The sequence below is a fragment of the Cebus imitator genome, unplaced genomic scaffold, assembly GCF_001604975.1.
Source record: "Cebus imitator isolate Cc_AM_T3 unplaced genomic scaffold, Cebus_imitator-1.0 Scaffold549, whole genome shotgun sequence".
Taxonomy (NCBI): Eukaryota; Metazoa; Chordata; class Mammalia; order Primates; family Cebidae; genus Cebus; species Cebus imitator.
Genome location: NW_016107864.1, coordinates 355,131 through 374,873, shown reverse-complemented (window position 1 = coordinate 374,873; position 19,743 = coordinate 355,131). Strand labels below are relative to the sequence as shown.

General features: G+C 39.6%; 1 protein-coding gene and 1 long non-coding RNA gene across 5 annotated transcripts in view; one reads left to right on the top strand and one right to left on the bottom strand.

The window, feature by feature from the left end:
* Positions 1-3,883, bottom strand: part of CTSC (cathepsin C) — a 45,842-nt gene extending 41,959 nt beyond the window's left edge. For 2 of the 4 annotated variants that reach the window (XM_017515409.2, XM_017515411.2), the window contains exons 1-2: positions 3,600-3,883; positions 1,031-1,176 (exon numbers count right to left, since the gene is read on the bottom strand). In XM_017515409.2, coding sequence (XP_017370898.1) covers positions 1,031-1,176; positions 3,600-3,771 — 318 coding nt within the window. In that variant the 5' untranslated portion in view covers positions 3,772-3,883. The remainder of the gene's footprint in view (positions 1-1,030; positions 1,177-3,599) is intronic. The other 2 variants (XM_017515410.2, XM_017515412.2) reach the window with 2 other exon arrangements.
* Positions 3,884-3,926: 43 nt separating this feature from the next.
* Positions 3,927-19,743, top strand: part of LOC119469028 — a 56,635-nt gene continuing 40,818 nt past the window's right edge. Inside the window, exon 1 of the long non-coding RNA XR_005197850.1 lies at positions 3,927-4,134. This is a non-coding gene — a long non-coding RNA (uncharacterized LOC119469028). The remainder of the gene's footprint in view (positions 4,135-19,743) is intronic.

Genomic DNA, 19,743 nt, shown 5'->3' with positions numbered 1-19,743 from the left:
GGAGTTATTATTCTAAAAAATACGGTAAGCTTGCTTGGACCGCCATATCCTCATGACAAATCACAACTCCCATGTGAAATTATAACAAAATTAGAACTATGCCTTTGTTGGTGCTTTGTCTTGTTATCTTTAACAGTCATTCCCTACTTCCCATTTCTTTCAGATGCTTTAAAGGCTATATAAACCTACTTTCCCACTTCTTTCCAGATGTTTTAAAGGCTGTAAATCTTTCTCCATGAAAAATTCTGTCTTTATTTATTCTCTATGTATAATGAGAGACGCCTAGTTTCAGGCTTATGTATCCAAAATTTAGCCTACAAGAAAAATTCCAGCTTGAGATGAACAAATGGGATGGACTGCAATTTCTGCTAAACTATTTTAACCCTGAGTATGTCTGCAATGGGAAGCAGTGTGTTATGAGAATGAACAATAGTTCTTTCCTAGTGAAAGAAAAAAACAAACTTGGTTGACTTGGCTACCTTTTACTTTAACCAGCCTAAGGAATAACTCCTAGGTTCTCTCTTTCTCTTAGTTTAATCGAAAAAAAAAGAAAAAATTTACTCATCTCAACATATTTAGTACATTTAGGTTAATGAATTATTTAGGTCAATCTCTCATAGCCAACAGGTAGTAATAAGAAGGATAACATAATAACTGCAAGAAAACAAAACGTGTAATCTCCGTATCTTACATACAGATTCAGAACAATGCCAAATGAGGATGGCAACATTTAGAAATAAAATGGTAATAATAATAAAAATAAATTAAGAATTTAATCTTAAATATTTATGTAAATTTTAAATATGGTTGTTGTACATATTCGAATGTAGACTTGGTATATCTTAAACCTACTAAAATCATAATTTTAAGTGAAGTGGCAAAATGATACCAGCTACTACTCTTGGGAAGAGTGGTGTCAATGCTGGCTATCTTCTTAATCTAAAATTAAAATTCTGAGAGTCTACTAATCAGAAGAGGTTTCAGATATGAAATCATTGAAAATGTAAACCCAACTTCCAACAAAACTAACCTTAAAAAAGGCAAACCACTTGTAGTCATTCAACACAATCTCAAAGCCTTGGTTGTAAATGATGGTGAAATGGCCAGAATTGCCAAGGTCATCATATGCTGTATCCAGCTTCTGAAGGTGCACCACTACTTTTTTTTCTGGTGGTCCTAAAGGAAAAAAAAAAAAAAGGCACAATAAAGGAAAATTATTTGGATTTCAATGAGGGAAAGAATTCCCCAATTTCTATTATAATTGTGCTGCTTTCCTTTCAGGCTACCCAATTTGAACACAGTCTGCCTAGTGAAGAAACCAGAGTCTCCACCTTGTTGCTTCAAACAGCTCCTGCACCCAGGCAAGACTGTGAAGTTAGGTTCTCAGAATTTGAGATATGCAACCAGGAGAAGAGGCTCATGCCTGTAATCCCAGCACTTGGGGGGCTGAGGTCAGGCCTTCATGACCAGGTTGGGCAACATAGTGAGAGGCTTTCTCTACAAAAATATATACATTTTTAAATTAGCTGGGTAAGGTGGTACATGCCTGTAGTCTCAGCTATTTGAGAGTCTGAGGCTGAGGTGGGAGAATTGCTTGAGCCTAGGAATTGGTGGCTGCAGTGAGCTATGACTGCTGGACTGCACTACATCCTGGGCGACACAGTGAGATCTTGTCTTAAAAAAAAAGCAAAAAAGAAAGAGAGAGAGAGAGATGCCATGTAGCCCAGCAGGAAGGGAGACACCAAAAAGTACAGTATCTTTCCAAAGCATCCCAACAATAAAGAAATTTTTTCCACTGAAGAAGAAAATGGGGAATGTTGAAAATTATAGGCTTCCAGAAACAGGGAGAAGACAAAATGCTACTCAAAAGTGAGAAATGTAAGAATAAAAGGTATGACAACAAAACGCTAAATAAACAGACTAGTCATCAGATCCTCAGGAGGACAATGTGCTAAGCCCAGGAGAAAACACAAAATAATCTGTTCAGAGAAGCAATGTTGTACCTTTCTCCTCAATGGCTTTACAGTTTGGAACCTCATAAGATGAATCCTTCCAAAGTTTATTTAGCAAACCAGAAGTTTGTATTCTCTAAAACTAATTTGTACTGATAGGAATGAAACGTTCAAGCTTCATAGATGAGCACTCGGATCTGCGGGTGCCTTTAATTCACGGATTAAGGCCCAAGGTAATTTTATAGGCAAAGCCTGCCTGAAAATGGTTCAGCTGTGTCCATCTGGAGAGTTCTATACTTTAAACAGTTTTTCCTGTTTCAAATTAATACTCTGACATGGGAGACTGCACGTGACAGGGTAGTGCAAATCCTGATCTCTTTCTGCTCCAACCTTCAAACTCAAATTAAAAAAAAAAAAAAAAAAAAAAACTGGGCACGGTGGCTCAGCCTATAAGCCCAACACTTTGGGAGGCTGAGGCGGGTGGATCACGAGGTCAGGAGATTGAGACCATACTGGCTAACACTGTGAAACCCGGTCTTTATTAAAAACGCAAAAAAAATTCAGCCGGGCATGGTGGCACGCCCCTGTAGTCCAGCTATTCTGGAGGCTGAGGCAGGAGAATCTCTTGAACTCAGGAGGCGGAGGCGGAGGCGGAGGTTGCAGTGAGACGACATTGCACCGCTGCACTCCAGCCTGGGCAACAGAGAGAGACTCCGTTCTCCAAAAAAAAAAAACAACAACAACAACAAAAAAAACTTAACCATTTTGTTCTGCTGCTGACAAGAAAATTATAGCTGATTTTTCACTGACTCTGCAAAAGTCACAGGCTGTAAGGGGGTTTGGGTGGACCACAGTGTGACTCTTCTGACCAGGGACTCTTTTTTTCCACTCCACCCCCTTCACTAGGCTCTTTGTTCTAGGAGTAACCATTTAATCTGAAGGCATATGAAATATCCCCAGTATGTTCAAAAACTAGGTATTTATTGAGAGCCTTCCATGAATCAGGCATTGTGCATGACTCCGGGCATTTCTAAATATAGTTATTAGGTTCGGAGTTAAATTTTGTTATTAATTATTTTAAAAAATTTACCTCCCTGCAATGCATGAAACAGTACAGACGTTTTCTAGTACTCATTAGCACATGCTCAAACCAAAATTGCTGGGCAGAAGGGCCCCTTCCCACAACCTAACAAAAAGAGAACACTTCCTGCTATATCCTCGAGCGTCTTTGAGCTCATCTGTCTTCACTAGTACAATAATAACAAAAAATAAAAAAATCATTTTAAAAATAACGCTGACAGATCCAACTGGGGAATCAAAAGATTCCAGTTCCCAAGTCTCTCTCATACCAACAAACTAGCCAAAAAAAAAAAAAAAAAAAGTTAATGGGAAGGATAAAAAAGTTCTTGATAAAAGTGTTGTGTCCCCAAGATAACCAAGAGAGTGTGGAGTTAGACGTTCTCAGCAGATAAACTTTAACTTCGCGGGCCTGGCGGGGAAGAAGGGCCCCAAGGGTCCCCGAATCCAGTCAAGATGCTCTGGCCACCCACAAGCGTCTGCCTGGGGCGAAGCGGTGGTTGGCGCGGCGCTGCGTTAGGGGCTCAAGGGCAGAAGGGCGACCCGGGGACTGCCGAGCCGGCGGCTTACCCATAACCGAGCAGTTGACATCGCGCTGGGAACCGCTGGAGCCCACCTGGAAGACCCAGGTGCCCAGCAGGTCAGGATAGGTGCAGTTGGCAGGCGTGTCGCAGCGCACCGCGCGGTCGCCGGATAGAAGCAGCAGGAGGGCGGCGAGCAGCGAGGCGGGCCCAGCTCCCATGCTGCCAGGGGCTGGGAAAGGAGGTGAAGAGCGAGCAGGAAGCCGAGCGCCGCGGACTGTGGGTCACTGCACCGCGAGGCGCGCGCGGTGAAATAGCTACGCCGCTCCGGAAACGCGGGGGCGGGGCCGCTGAGCAGCGGGGGTTGGGGGTTGGGCGCGAGGCGCGCGCCCGCCGCTGAAGCGGGGGCTTGGGAGCGCACGTCGCGCCTCACCTGCCTGCACCTGGACCCTGACCTAGGGAAGGCCCCAGGGACGGATTTCTTTGCCGAAGGACGTTTCAAAATTTTGCACTGTCGGGGCGACAAAAAGAGGATTTAAGAGCCACAAGCGGTCCGCCCACGACCCAGACTTCATTCCTGTGCAGTAATGTGGGGAGGGAAGGAAGGAGGGTGCGGGGTGGGGTAATGCGGTGGGTCAGGTGACAGAGGCCGGCAGAAGGAGAGAGTTAACAAGAGGAGTTGTCTTTTACTTGCTATTCTTCGTCTTTTTTCTCAGGTCCGGTTGCCTCATTACCAACTTTTTTTTCCTCTGAAAAACTTCATTAACATCCACTATTCTAGCTGTTTGAGAACTTACCTTCCTTCTGTTTTCCAACTCTTCCTACCTTTTTATGTGCTTGATTTGGTTTTGTTTCCCTGTAAATGCTGTTTGCCTGTTTGCATACAGCAGAACTCAATTGTGCAAACGTGCAGTTTTGGTGTATTAGCGTTGTAGGGGTTTTCCCCCTGGCACACACACTCAGGGCTCTTTCAGAAGTGGTATTGCTCAACATCTTCTATGTTACAGGTGAAAAGCAGGCGACCTAGAGAGAGGAAGCCGGTTGCCCAGGGTGAGAAGGGTGAGGAAGGAAGCTAGCTGATGGGAGAAGTCTGGTCTTATGAACCGTTGGAGTGTGCCAATCTGATTGCCAACAATTATTAGGTAGCACTATTTCCGGGTGCCTCCTTGCTCAGTTTAAGTATCACTCTTTTCTGTAAGATCCTCCCTTTCTTTCCTGTCTTGTGTTGGTAATTGGGGTTCTTTTCTCCCCCTGAGCCTACTAGGTGTCAGGCCCTGTGGACACAGTGATGAACAAGACAGACCTGATGTGTCCCCGTTTTCGTTGGCATATGAATTTTTGCCCCCTTTACACTGGTCACGAATAAATATTCATATGCCTCCCTCCTCCTCCCCACAACCACATCTCTCCCTGTCACCCAGGCTGGAGTGCAGTGGCGGGATTGCCTCACTGCAACCTCAGTCTCCTGGGTTCAAGTGATTCTCCTGCCTCCGCCTCCTAAGTAGTTGGGATTACAGGTGCACACCACCATGCCCAACAAATTTTTTGTATTTTTAGTGGAAATGGGGTTTCACTATGTTAGCCAGGCTAGTCTCGAACTCCTGACCTCAGGTGATCTGCCTGCCTCAGCCTCCCAAACTGCAGGGATAACAGGTGTGAGCCACTGCACTGGGTCCATATGTCCATTTTATTTTTCACCAGATTATAAACATTCAAAGAGAGCAGATCCAAATTATTCACTTTTATCTCCCTAGATTCTGGTTTATCCAGAAAGTGTCCTTAAATGTTAAAAAAGTGTACTTAATATCCTTATCTTGGTTCCCAAACCTGAAACCCGGTTTCAGTGAGGCAAAATGAGTTGCCCCTGAAAGCTCAAAGGTGAAAATACTCTTCAATGGGGGCACAAACTTCAAATGTCCGGGGTTGGGGGTGGGGGAGGGTCAGGGAAGACCTTACTTTTAGGTTTTATAGACCTTCTTAGAATTAAAAGCTGACATTGTATAATTAAGCTAACACACTTGCTGTTTAAAGATATCCTAACAGATTAAAGTTACCTTCCTAAATCTCTGGGAAAGTGTGTTACTGACTGTTAAAACATTAAAAGTTGTATTAGGTCATCAATATTGAAGAGCCAGTTTATGTGGAAGTGTATTTGATGAATGTAATCAAAGTAACACACTTAATTGTAAAGAATGTTTAAAACAGTCTTTATTCGATGAATGAATAATAGAAAAAGATAGTGGAGGCCTCTTAGTCTAATGGATTCATTTTAAAATTGGGAAATGGAGATTCAGAGTTAAATCACTTGCTGAATGTCATATTGCCACTTACTGAGATTTAAGAATAAACCTCAGGCACATTGATTTTTGGTTTAGTTTATTTCCACTAACCTAATAATCCCCAAACTGTTCTCGCTCAAAAATAAAAACTAATTCTTCATTCCACATACATACACACAAAATTGATTCTCAAACTGATCAGATCCCAAATCCTTTACTATTCTGAAATGAAATTCATATATAAACCATTTAATAAAAAAGTAATATCAAATGTAATATAAAGAAGAAATCAGATATTTTTAGTACATTTCTAATATATTAAGATATATTCCATCATGTAAAATGTTCAAGTTTGAATGTATTGGAAAACATAATGAGGCACTCAGATACTTGCTCTTCACACTTCTGTAACCGCCCAATGGGTTCACCTCACCTGCTGCCTAGACAGAGCCAATTTATCAAGACCAGGAATCACAGTGGAGATAGAGTAATTTAATTCATGCACAGCCAGCTGTGGGTGGAGACTGGAGTTTTATTATTACACAGATCAGTTTCCCAGAGCATTCAGGGATGAGAGTTTTCAAAACTAATTTGGCGGATAGGGCCTTGGGAAGTAGGGAGTGCTGATTGGTCAGGTTAAAGATGGAATCATGAGGGGTCTAAGTGAGGTTTTCTTGCTATCTTCTGTTCCTGGATGGGATGGCAGAAATGGTTGAACCCGATTACCGATCTGGGTGGTGTCAACAGATCCATGGAGTGTAAGGTCTGCAAAATATCTCAACCACTGGTCTTAGATATTACAATAGAGATGTTATCCCCAGGAGCAACCTAGGGGGCAAGAGGGTGCAGACTCTTGGAGCCGGAGGCTGCATGACCCCTAAACCGTAATTTCTAATCTTGTAGCTAATTTCTTCGTCCTGCAAAGGCAGACTGGTCCCCCCAGGCAAGAAGGGGGTCTTTTCAGGAAAGGGCTATTATCAATTTTGTTTCAGAGTCAAAGCATGACCTGAATTACTTTCCTAAGTTTCTTCAACCTATGCCCAGGAATGAAAAAGGACAGCTTAAAGGTTAGAAGCAAGATACAAGTAGGTTAGGTCTGATTTCTTTCACTGTCATAATTTCCTCAGTTATAATTTTTTCAAGGAGGGTTTCACTTCTATATAAAATTGTAGAATCATGGTAAAACTGGTAGGAACTTTTTTTCTGAGAACAGAAATGTTTTCTGATGAGTTATAACTCAAATACCTTATCAAATAATCACTCAAACACTGTACCAGGGTTGTTGATGTTAGACAATTATTGGTCAAATTTCCAGAACAAAGTATAATTTTCCGTTGAAGATTTATCGAGAGGTTGCATTCCCAAAATTCGGTATATATTAAAATTACATAAAGCAAAAGTGAGTGTATGTACAAAACAGAGTCTGTTACTGGGCTGCCATAATTAGAAGTAGGTTTACACAGAGGCAGCATTACTTAGAAGTGGTTCTCAACCTGTAGCCTAGGACCAGCGGCATCAGCCTCTGTCTTAGTCGGTTTTCTATTGCTAGAACCGAATACCTGAGACTCGGTCATTTAAAAGAAATAGAAACTTATTTTTGTATAGTTCCAGAGACAGGTAAGTCCAAGGTCAAGAGGCCACATTGAATGGGGGCTGCTGGTTGAGACTCTGCAGAGTCCTAAGGTAGTACAGGGCATCACATGGCAAGGGAGGTCATGAGAGATGGCTAAACTAGTACCTATTACAGACCCACCATCATGATAACTGACCCTTGATAACTCCTTAATCCATTAGTCTACTAATCCATGAATGGATTCATCCGTTAATGAGGGCACTGCCAATTACTTCTCAAAGGTCCAAAATCTCAACACTTTCAGGGGAACAAACTATATTCAAACCATAGCATTCTGTCCCTGGCCCTCAGAATTCATGGCCTTCTAAAAATCCAAAATACAGTCATGCCATCCTAGTAGTCCCAAAAGACTTAATTGTTCCAGCACCAACTCAAAAGTCTAATGTCTCATCTGTGAGTTTTTGAAATCAAAACAAGTTATCTACTTCCAGGAGACTCAGAAAGGACAGCTTAAAAGTTAGAAGCAAGATGGAATCAGGTCTGATTTCTTTCACTCTCACAATTTCCTCAATTATAATTTTTGCAAAGGTGGGGGTTTCACCTCTTTGTAAAATTGTAGAATCATCATAAAAGTGATTCTTTTGGTGGAACAAGTATAGGTATACATTCTCTTTTCAAAAGAGAGAAATAGGCCAGAAGAAACAAGTAACAGGCCCAAGCAAGTCAAAAATCCAGCAGAGCAGACTTAAATTTTAAGGCTGGATAATAATATTTTTGACTCCATGTCCAGCATCTTGAACACATTGGGGGATGGGGTATTCAGGGAGGCCTCAAGGCATACTGGTGCCCTCAGCTTTCCCAAGCAGGTATTGCATGCTGCTGTTGGCTCTACTGTTCTGGGGTCTTGGTGGCAGTCTGACTCTTAGAGCTCCATTAGGCATTGCCTTCAGTGGGGTATCTCTGCAACAGCCCCAGTTCCACTGTTTCACTTGGCATTGCCCTACTGGAAGCTCTCTGCAGTAGCTTTACCCCCAGGCAGTCCAATACATTCTTTAAAATCTATGTGGAGGCTGCCAGGCCTCCGCAGCTCTTGCATTCTGTGCACCTGCAGAATTAGTACCACGTGGATACTGACATGGTTTACCACCTGTACATCCTAGAGCTGCAGGTTAATCTGCACCTGTGGCTGCTTGAACCACAGCTGGGGTGGCTGAGGAGCAGTGTGCTGGAATGCAGGGAGTAGAGACTCAGTCCGTCCATTCCCCAGAATCATTCTGCCCTCTCAGAGCTCAGGGCCTGTGAGGAGGTGGCAGCCTCAAAGATCCCTGAAATGCCTTTGGGGTTTTTAATTTCATTGTCATGAACAATAGCCTCTGGCTTCATTCTATTCATGGTGATCTCTTTAGCAATCTCTTGACCATATTCAAACACCCCATTCACTCTTAAGATGGCCAGGCTTCAAATTTTCTAAATTTTTCTATCCTGTTTTTTCTTATAGCTTACTGTAAGTGGTTAAAAGTAGCCATTGAGCAGCCTAAATGCTTTGCTGCTTAGATATTCCTTCCACCATCCTAGTTTATGACTGTTAAGTTCTGCATTTCATAAAGTCCTAGGACACAGACAGTTTAGCCACGGTCTTAGCCAGTTTATAGCAGCAATCCTTTACTCCATTTTCCAATACCTTGTTTCTCATTTCCATCTGGGACCTCATCAGGATGGTCTTCGCTGTTCATCTTTCTATCAGCATTCTGATCACGACCACTTAAATAATCTCTAAGAAGTTTCAGACTTCCTCTAGCTTTTGTTTTTCTAAGCGCTCACCAGAATCAGCCTTAATGCTGCATTCACAGTGATACAAGCTTTTTCTAGCCTGCTCCTCCAAATTCTTCCAGACTGTTCATTATCCAGTTTCAAAGCCATGTCCTTATTTTCAGGTATTCACTATTAGCAACAGCCCTACTTCTTTGTACCAATTATCTGTGTTAGTCCATTTTCTATTGTTATAACTGAATAACTGAGACTGGGTAATTATAAAGAAAATACCTTTATTTCTTACAGTTCTGGAGGTTAGGAAGTCCAGGGTCAAGGGACCACAACTGGTGAGGGTCTCCTTGCTGGTGGGGACTCTGCAGAGTCCTGAGGTGGTGCAAGGCATCACCAGGTGGGGAGCCACACAGGAAACAGAAAAACTGGCTTTTATAACACATTCATGATAACTAACTCACTTCCTTAATAGCCTATAATCCATGAATCCATGATTGTATTAATCCATTAATCAAGACAGAGCTCTTGATTAATCACAGCTCTTGATTAATCTGTCTAATCACCTCTGAAAGGCCCCACCTCTCAACACTGTTGCATTGGTAACCAGATTTCTAACACATACATTTTAGTAGGCAAACTATATTCAAACTACAGTAGCATATCCTTGGAATTTGTTAGAAATGCAAATTCCTGACTCCCATATATACCAAATAAGAAAATGTCTGGGTAAATCCCAGCAATTTGTGTTTTAACAATTACCTTTGAGGGGATCCTGATGTACATTAAGATTTGAGAATCACTGGCTAAGACATTAATGGCAAGGACTTCAGCCAACTACCTCTGTTTGAAGTCTGGTTCTGACACTCACTGGGTGTTTAATTTTGAGAAAGTTATTTAACTTATTTTTGTGTCTTGGTTTTATCGTCTATAAAATGTTTGTAATTACATTCCCAGTGACTACTACCTTACCTGGCTTCAAGAAGACCAAATAAGGTAATACAGATCTCAGTAGAAATCTGACTACGTGTATTACTGTGTATATTTCTATTAGAAAATTTTCCTTATTATTTAGACAGTAGTTTCCAAATCCAATTCAATGTAATGCTAGCACTCTGATTAATTTCTAAAACACAATAAGGGTTCAAATATTTGTTAAATAAATGAATGTATTGATTGATAAACATTTATCTGTACTTCATAGCATTTGGCAAAGAATAGTATGATTTCTATGTTCTCTGCCTCGTGAATAAATTGGAAAAACTATGCTGGAATGCATATCAAAACAAAGAAAGATCTTAGAGGAAGAATTTGATTGTACAATGTTTTTTTGCTATCGTGTATAACTCTGTAATTAGTAGTAATGATAACATAATGTTATTTACCACTTTTCCTTTTACCAAAATAACAAACATATATTAATATTATACCATTTAATCATCTCACAATTGTATGAAGAAATGTTACCTGATTTCCATTTTATGTCTGACAAAATTGAGGCTCAAAGAATTTATTAGAGAGTAATGCCCATGAAAGGAAAAGGTAGGAAGAAACAGAAATAAGAAGAGAATCTCTCAGATGACAGGGCAGTAATCTGACACCTGCGAAAAGAAGGAAGCAAAGAGGACTGGGGCAAAGAAGAATTAGAGATACACATCTGAGATAGTCTTGGCCAGCCTAGCAAGGAACTCCAGAGCAAAGATTGTCTATAGGGGAGCTTGGTTTAAGCCCACATGGCGTGGCCCGATACCTGTGCTACACTTAGCGGTTGGCCTTGATTGGAGAGCTGAGGTAGATCCTGAAGTCATGATGGCTGCAAGCTGTCAGCAAAGGGCATCCCTATGGCAGGTGCTCTCTGGAAGAGAAATGGGAGGAGAGCACCGTCCTGGAGGCCACAGTGGGGAAACTTCCATTTGAAATTATGGGTTGATTCAAAGCATAAAAAGGAGGCTGAATGATTTGTTCAGGCCTTGTGATGTCCTGGGTACTATACTCCGTTTCTGATCTTCTAGGCAGATGTCAAAACGCTGGCTCCTATGACTTCATGCTCCTGTGTTCATAATTCATTGCAATTATCTGAGCGAATGACTGTCTTTTCCACAAGGCTCCATACTCCTTGACAGCAGGCCTGCATTATTTTTGTACAACAAATTTCATCACAGAACGTGGTCAGTGTTTACTCACTTAGTCTCTCAATAAAACATGTAAAAGAAAGGAAAGAAGATAGGAAGCTAAGCAGGAAAAAAGGCAGAATAAGAGAATAATGAAATTTCTGTACAAGAAAACTCAGCTAATTAGACCTTACCATTACAGTGGAAGAAAAGAAATAACAGGTTTGCATTGGTAATGCTGCCCAGCTTCATTGATTGCACTATACCAATGTTTTTCAAAGTTTCGTTCTCAGGATTCCTTTGCATTCTTAAAGGACAGACCCCAGAGGGCTTTTGTTTATGTAGGCAATATCTGATAATATTTACCCTATTACAAATGAAACATGAAAAAATGAGTATTGGCTTATTCATTAAACAATAAAAAATGAAAGCTACACTCTTGAAAATATAGCTATAGTTCCAAAACAAACAAAAATGGGAAGAGCAACGTCGTCTTACTGATATGCAAAATCTTTAATGTCTAGCTCAATGAAAGAGTGCTATCTTATCCATTCTGCATTCCATCTATTGAAATATGTTGCTTTAGTTGAAGAATATGAAAAAACCAGCATTATACAGATATATAATTGAAAATGAGGTATGTTGAAAACTCCTGAAAGGATCCCCATAGGCCCATGGAGCACACTCTGAAAACCTCTGCACTAGAATAATTTTCCACTCTGAGATCTCTCACTGACAGCTATCTCAAAAATATGTGCCCTCTATCACAACACAAAGAGGATGAGCAGAGTGTGATTGTGTGGTTAGATGACTATGACACAATTGCAAGAATGGAAAAATTACAGAAAGCAGAACCCTTACAAACTGTGGCTCACTAGTGTTACTATTGTACATCATGCATCTGAATATTCTAGGTTTATTCAGTTAAGATCTAAAAAAATAGGTGAACTTTTTTAATGTGATGAAATAAGAGTTTATAACATTAGAAAAATAACAATCATGTTTTCTATTTGAATAACTTATTAACAGTTGTACAGTGCATTCACATTTTATGTCAATCTGAGAGTCATCTTTCAGATATTATTACTCCCGTTTTATAAATAAGGAAACTGAGGCTCAGAAAGGATAAGTGACTTTTTAATAAAAATACTGCTGATAAGTAGAAAGCTGATAACCAACAAGACTTCTGGCTTTAAGTCAGATTGTTAGAATGGAGTTAAGAGAGTGTAATTTTGTCTAATTATTGATGCAGCCAAATATAAAATCAAAAACAAAGGTTTTACAAGTGAACTACACATATGATGCCTATTGAGTCATCTGTGAAACTATGAATTACTGATATAGTCTCTACTATTTGATCTCATTCTCACTTCACTATTTCTGTTAAATAAACAAGTGTTTGAAATGAAAATTTTTAGAAGCATTGTTTACTGATAGAAGAGGATTAAGTCATAGGCTGCACAAGTAAGAGCAACACTGAAGAGACAAGGACAAACTTCATGAATGTGTCCACTTTGCTCTGTTTCCACTAATACCACTCTGGTCTAATACTCCATAATTTCTTGCTGGACTATAGCAATTACCTTCTAATTTCATTTTCTTTTCATTGAATTTAATGCACAAGCCAGGAACCTAAGTGTCTTCCTTGGCTCTTCCCTCTTCTGTCTCTCACCCCGTATCTGATTATGTACTGAGTCTGACTGAGTCTACCATCATCACTTTGATTTTTTAAATTTCAACATGAATCATTAATTCCCTTGCTTAATACTCCTCAATAGGCTACCTTTTTATCATGTTTGAGTAAAATCCCACCAGGCCCTACATCATTGGCCGCATCTATCCCTTTGTTCCTCTAGTTGTTCACTCTCCTAGGAACTTGCTTTTTATTTGATCCTCGAACCCCCTAGACTTCTCTCTTCATTATCTTTGTTTGCACTTTGCCATTTTCTCTGCCTGAAATGATTCACATTGTTTTTTTCAAAAAGCTGCTCATTCTCACTGTTTGTGAAATTCTCACTGATAAATATTTCACCTTCTCAGAGAGGCCTCCACTGACCATAATATCTATGGTGGCCTTTTTCAGCTATTTGATTTTATAGTTTTCAACTGAAGAATGAGGAAGTTAATAAATACATAAAAGAGAGCTTTGTTCCTCATAAAGGGTTGCAGCCTGGAGGGTGGCCATTCTGACAGGCCAGGAAGTGTAGCCCCTGGCCAGAAGCCAGAAACAGATACTATGAGAGTGGAAAGAATAAGACAGGGATTTATCCTGAATGAGGTGGCCAAATATACATATTCAATAAACTATAGGAGAAGTCACGAATATTTATGAAAGGAGAAAAATACGCATGTGCAATTTTGCTCCATGCCTCTCTGTAGGACCCATGTGCAAAAAATAAGCCATAAGCACCATCTGAGGGTGGAGTTTTTGGCCTCCTCATATCAAAAATTAAAGCAGAGGACAACAAAACCCTCACTACTCATCTTCCTGTAGACTTCCAGAACCACTCGATGGTCGGTGGTCTCTCATCAGGAAGGAATGCTGGTTGGTTGTCTTGTTGAAACTGCAAAAAGAAGGGGCAGCATTAGGCATTGATTGATTTCAGTAGTGGAGTGAGTGCTTCCAAAGGGCTGGTTTCTGTTTAACCCAGGTTTGTCCAATCTTTTGGCTTACCTGAGCCACACTAGGAGAAAAATTGTCTTTGGCCACACGTAAAATACACTAAGGCTAACCACTAACAATGGCTAACAATGGCTGATGAGAAAAAACAAACAAACAAAAAAAAAAAAAAAAAAAAAAAAAAACACCTCATAATGTTTTAAGAAAGTTTACAAATTTGTGTTGGGCCATATTCAAAGCCATTGCGTGCCACATGTGGCCCATGGGTTGTGAGCTGGGCAAGCTTGCTTTAACCCTTAGGAAAAAAAGCAAATGGTGGTTAGAAACCAAGGGGGTTTAACAAGGTGTGTCCAACTTCCCATCCCGTTGTGGCTAATAACCCGTTTTCAAGGTTTCTCTGGGATACCCTTGGTCAATAAATGGTCCATTCAGTCTGTTAACAGGCTTAAGTTTCATTTTTATTTTTCATCACCCTATTTATTTCCAGGTAATACTTAAAACTGCCTGAATTATTGCATTTTCTTGTGCACTATGTATGTGCTTCACTGGAATATAAACTCTATGCAGCTTGAGCCTTGTCTGTATTATTCACTACTGTATTCCTAGCACACAATAGGTGCTCAATAATATTTATTTAATGCTGACAGAGACTACTTACTCTCCAGCTTTAACTCCATCTCAAAAAAACGAAAATGAAGAGGTTTATTGGGAGCAAATTTTCCTTTGCCAAGCATTTGGGTCAACAGATGATAAATTTTATATTTCTTTTTTTTTTTTTTTTTTTTTTTTTTTTTTTTTTTTTTTAGTTTTCTTTTTTATTTTCTGAAAACAGATGGGGTCTTGCTACATTGTCCAGTCTGGTCTCAAGCACCTGGGCTCAAGTGATCCTTTCACCTCAGTCCCACAAAGTGCTGATATTACAGGCATGAGCCACCATGCCCAGCCTGAACAAAGACCTTTACATGGCGTTGGGTCCCCATAGAGAAGAAAAAAGGAGTACAGGAACCAAGGGGTGGAAGGAAGAGTGATCAAACTTACAATTACACCAGTGACCCAGAGGGAGACTTGTATTTGCCAGCCTTGCAACTCTGAGCTTTGCAGGGTTCGAGGTGCTGGTCCTACAAGGGTGCACACTTTTGCCAAAAAGATCTGTATTAAAGGGCTTGGCATGGCGGCTCATACCTGTAACCCCAGCACTTTGGCAGGCCGAGTTAGGAGGATAGCTTGAGGCCAGGAGTTGAAGACCAATCTGGCCAAGATAGCGAGATCCCATCTCAAAAAAAAAATCACAACAGGGAAGAATGCTGCAGTGACAGGGGGCTGTGTCCATAATATATTATTGAGTGAAAAAAAAAAAAAAAAAAAAAAAAAAAAAAAAAAAAAAAAAAAAAAAAAAAAAAAAAAAAGAAAAGAAAAAGTAAAAGAAACAGATCTGTATTAAATTATAAGCAATGTCTACCTCCTGGGTGTTCTGAGCTGCTTGTGTCCCGGATTAGCCATCAAGAAGAGTCGCTGGGCATGGTGGCTCATGCCTATAATCCCAGCATTTTGAGAGGCTGAGGCAGTCAGATTGCCTGAGTTCAGGAGTTCGAGACTAGACTGGCCAGCATGGTGAAAACACATCTCTACTAAAAATGCAAAAATTAGCCAGGCATAGTGGTGTGCACCTGTGGTCTCAGCTACATGGGAGGCTGAGACATGAGAATCTAGGAGGAGGTTGCTGTCAGCCGAGATCGCACCTTTACACACCAGCTTGGGCAACAGAGGCAGGCTCTGTCTAAAAAACAAAAAAGAAGAAGGGTCTTGGCACCCTTGTCTTGGTACAGGTGTTTGACTCTGAGTATAAATAGGAATAAAGCTGTTACACAGTGGAGCAAGGAGGTATCCCTGTGGATCCCAGGTGATCTGCTTGGGTGCTTCTTGGTGTTCCTTTGTTTCACTGTAATTGCAAATGGACAGGTCATGCAACTCTGACCTGAAAAGGGCATAATGACCAGGGGCTCAGCCTCCTTGGGGATGAAGGTCTGGATCCCACCATCACGTGAGTCACTGAGGCCAGCAGAAGTGACAGCTGAGGGTGAGGGGAGTCTTGCCGCTGGTGCTTTGTAATACCAGTTAACTGGTAAGAGCAGTGATCTCTGGGTTTATATTGTTCTCTATAGTGTATGGAATATCCTCACCGCTGGGTGTGGTGGCTCACGCCTGTAATCCCAGCACTTTGGGAGGCCAAGGCAGGCGGTTCATGCAGTCAAGATGAGGACCATCTTGGCCAACATGGTGAAACTCCATAGTTTCATGTGGCTGGGGAGGCCTCATAATCATGGTAGACGGTGAAAGGCATATCTCACATGGTGGCAGGCCGGAGAAGAGCCTTTTTTTTTTTTTTTTTTTTAAGCAAAGTCTCACTCTGTCACCCAGACTGGAGTGCAGTAGTGCAATCTCAGCTGCAGCCTCCGCCTCCCAGGTTCTGCCTGCTAGGTCAATAGACATTGCTAGATTAAACGTCCAGAACAGACTTAGCTAATCACATTTCCACCAGCAATGTCAGTCCTGCCATGTCCCATCTGGCCATTTCCTCAAACACATCCATTCTTTTCTGAGTTACTTCAAAAATTTTTTAATTTAAATATTTCAAGTTTGTTTAAAATTGGTTGAAATATTTCAAATAATTATCCTTTAATTTTAATATTGTGTCTCTGAAACACCTAAAACCTGGTTTTCTATATGATGTGATATATAAGTTGTCTTTTCATCTTGTCAGTGGTACCAGAACCATTTATCAAATACATATTATTTTCCTTCTAAATTGTAATACCAAATTCTGGAGTATTTTGCTGTTTTGTTTCAGTAATTAGTTTTAAAGCAAGTTCCCTCGCTATTCTTTTTTTATATTTCTCAGCTTTTCTCAGGCATTTTTTCCCCTCCATATACATTTTAGGATTACTGTTTTTGTTTTCAAAAATTTTTATTACTTACAAAATTGTATATTTTCATTTAATGAAGGATTTGATGGATCTAAATTTGGATATTTGTTTAAAAAAAGACTTTGGATGTATTCATCTACCCTGATAATTTTGTTTTTGTTAATTTTATCTTTTATTAGTTCTAATTTTTTCTTCCTTTGTCATTTTATTTTTCCTCTCCTAATTTATTAACATAGTACTTAGCACCTCATTTTCAATCTTTTTCTTAAATACTAAAGACATAGCTCTAAGTTTTCGAGACAAACTTGCATCCCACAAGTTTTAATATAAAGTGCTTTTTTCATTTTTATTAAAAAAGTTTATAATTTAGATTTGATTTCTAGCTTGTTCTATAGATCATTAATAAGTCACTTTCTTATAACAAGTTAAGTTTCAACTATAATTTATTTTCTTATGTTAGTAGTTTGTTCTGAGAATCTGACATCTAAATTGCCAATATTTAAGATTTTATTAATGCTTTTCTTTTTTGAGTCGGAACCTTGCTTTGTCATCCAGGCTGGCTGCTCACTGCAACCTTTGCCTCCCAGATTCAAGTGATTCTCCTGCCTCAGCATCCTGAGTAGCTGGGATTACGGGAGTGTGCCACCCTGCCTGGCTAATTTTTTGTATTTTTAGTAGAGACGGGCATTCACCATGTTAGCCAGGATTGTCTCGATCTCCCGACCTCATAATCCACCTGCCTCGGCCTCCCGAAGTGCTGAGATTACAGGCATGAGCCACCGCACTGGCCCATTTTATTAATGCTTTCTTTGTGGTAAAGTTAATGGCTAAATTTTATGAAATGAATATATAAAAAATTACATTTTACTTCTCAACAGGTTGTGATACGCACTCAATGTGATTGTATTATCTCTTTATGACCTTGCTTTTTTTTGTCTGTTACAACTTTTAATTCTGAAAGAGTAATTGAAATCTCTCAATGTAACTTCATTGTAACTTTTCAGTTATTTAATTATTTGTTAATAGATTAGTTGCTATGCTATTGGTATACTTCCATGTATGTACATTATATCTTGTTTGTAACTTATACTTTTTGCCTATCCATAAGTGTTGCACAACAGCCCTCTCCTCTGGAAATTCTGCCTAAGCCTTCAGCCTCAAATGATCTCTCAAACATTTGCCAGCTTGCCAGTGCTGGGTTTGATCTCATTTCAACATCTAGTTAAGATTAGAAGGAGAGAATTTGAGGAATACAAATTTATACTGTTATTACGTTGCCTATGTTTTTAATTTCTAATATATTTTTTCCTGTTTTGACTTCTGTAATGTTAACAGGGCTTTGCACTGATGTAGGGTACAGAGTTCTGACAACAGCATTATTAATAAACTTGGAAGAACAAAGAAATTGAATTAAAGGTGAGAGCATGGAGAGAGGCAGCAGGTATGGGTATAATCCATTTTTATAATAACAGTTACTGCTTATTAAGTATCTATTATCTATAGACAATATGTGCATATTCACACTGTCTAATCTTTACAGGTGCACTATAAGGTAGGCATTATTTACTTCATTTTGGAAATGAAAATTTTTTCCAAACAAAGAGATTAAGCATCTTAGTAAACATCGTGCAGTTAATAAGTAGCTCAACTAGAAACTTTTATTGATTTTCAATTTATGAAACATCAGATACCTATTTCTTCCAAGTATATCATACTGCCTTACTTGTACACAGACTAAAGAGATATTCTGGATATTCTGAATAAATGGTCATCCATGGATAATAAAATAATACTTTTTTAACCTTAAAAACTTTATTTATTCAGTAAATTTCTATCCAATATGGAATACCTACTGGTAGGTGTTGCAGCTACTAAGCAAGAGAAAATGACAGTAGAGTAGGTATTTTTTTGTAAAAAAGTACATGGTGGGATATAATAATGGAGTTGTCCAGTAAAAGCCTGGAATATTGGTATAAGGCTCAGGGGAATGGTCACTCAATCATGCAATAAATATTTATTGATCATCTACTCTCTTGAAGGAATAGGCAGACAATGAGAATATTTACAAAGTGTTCAGGTTACCTTAGGTACTAGCTAACACAGTTTTTATTAGTCATCACTAAATAAAGGAGAGCTGACATTACAAGAGTAGAGAACACCCAAAGAAAGCCTGTATCATGCAGGGGAAAAGGGGAAAGAAAGGGCTGAAGAGACTTTAAAATAAATTTAACAAAAAAGAGCTTAAGAAAAGAGGCTCATAAAAGAGAAGTTAAGATATACAAAACAAGGACCAAGAAAGAAAGAATGATACGATGAAAGCAAGGAAATTTAAAGTCTAATATCCGATGAATGGTTTTTTACTTCAGCCATCCCTAAGTCATAGCCATTTGAGATGGTTTCTATCTGCAGGACCATATGCCAAATTGGTGTCCCATTTCTTGGGCTCATGGCAAATATTCTCAATTTATTGGGACACTGATCAGAAATCTGGAGTCAACAGCCCCTAACCTTCCACATAACTTAGGCGCCCCTGAAACTGGAGTGTGGACACCCCTAATGCACGTTGCTATGAGCATGTGGTTCTGTGCTATAGGCTGAGCAGCATGTTGAACCTGGTAGGTTTCATTATACTGTTATACCACAATGTGTCATATAATGAGATGCTTTTTAAAATTTTCTATTGTCAACTTATTTTTCTCTCATAAAAGGGTATAGAAACATTACCACAAGCTGAACTTTCTAGTTGCTTAGAACCTGAATGAAGAGGAATAAATAAAATTAGTGTCCCATGCTGGACTGTCTTTCTTGATTTTTTTTCAAGAAACTTAAGTTTTAGGCAATAAATCTGTTGCATATTGCAAGAGTTAATTAAGAAAAACTCATCTGCGCATGATTCACATGACATGTCTGAAAATCAAAATGAAA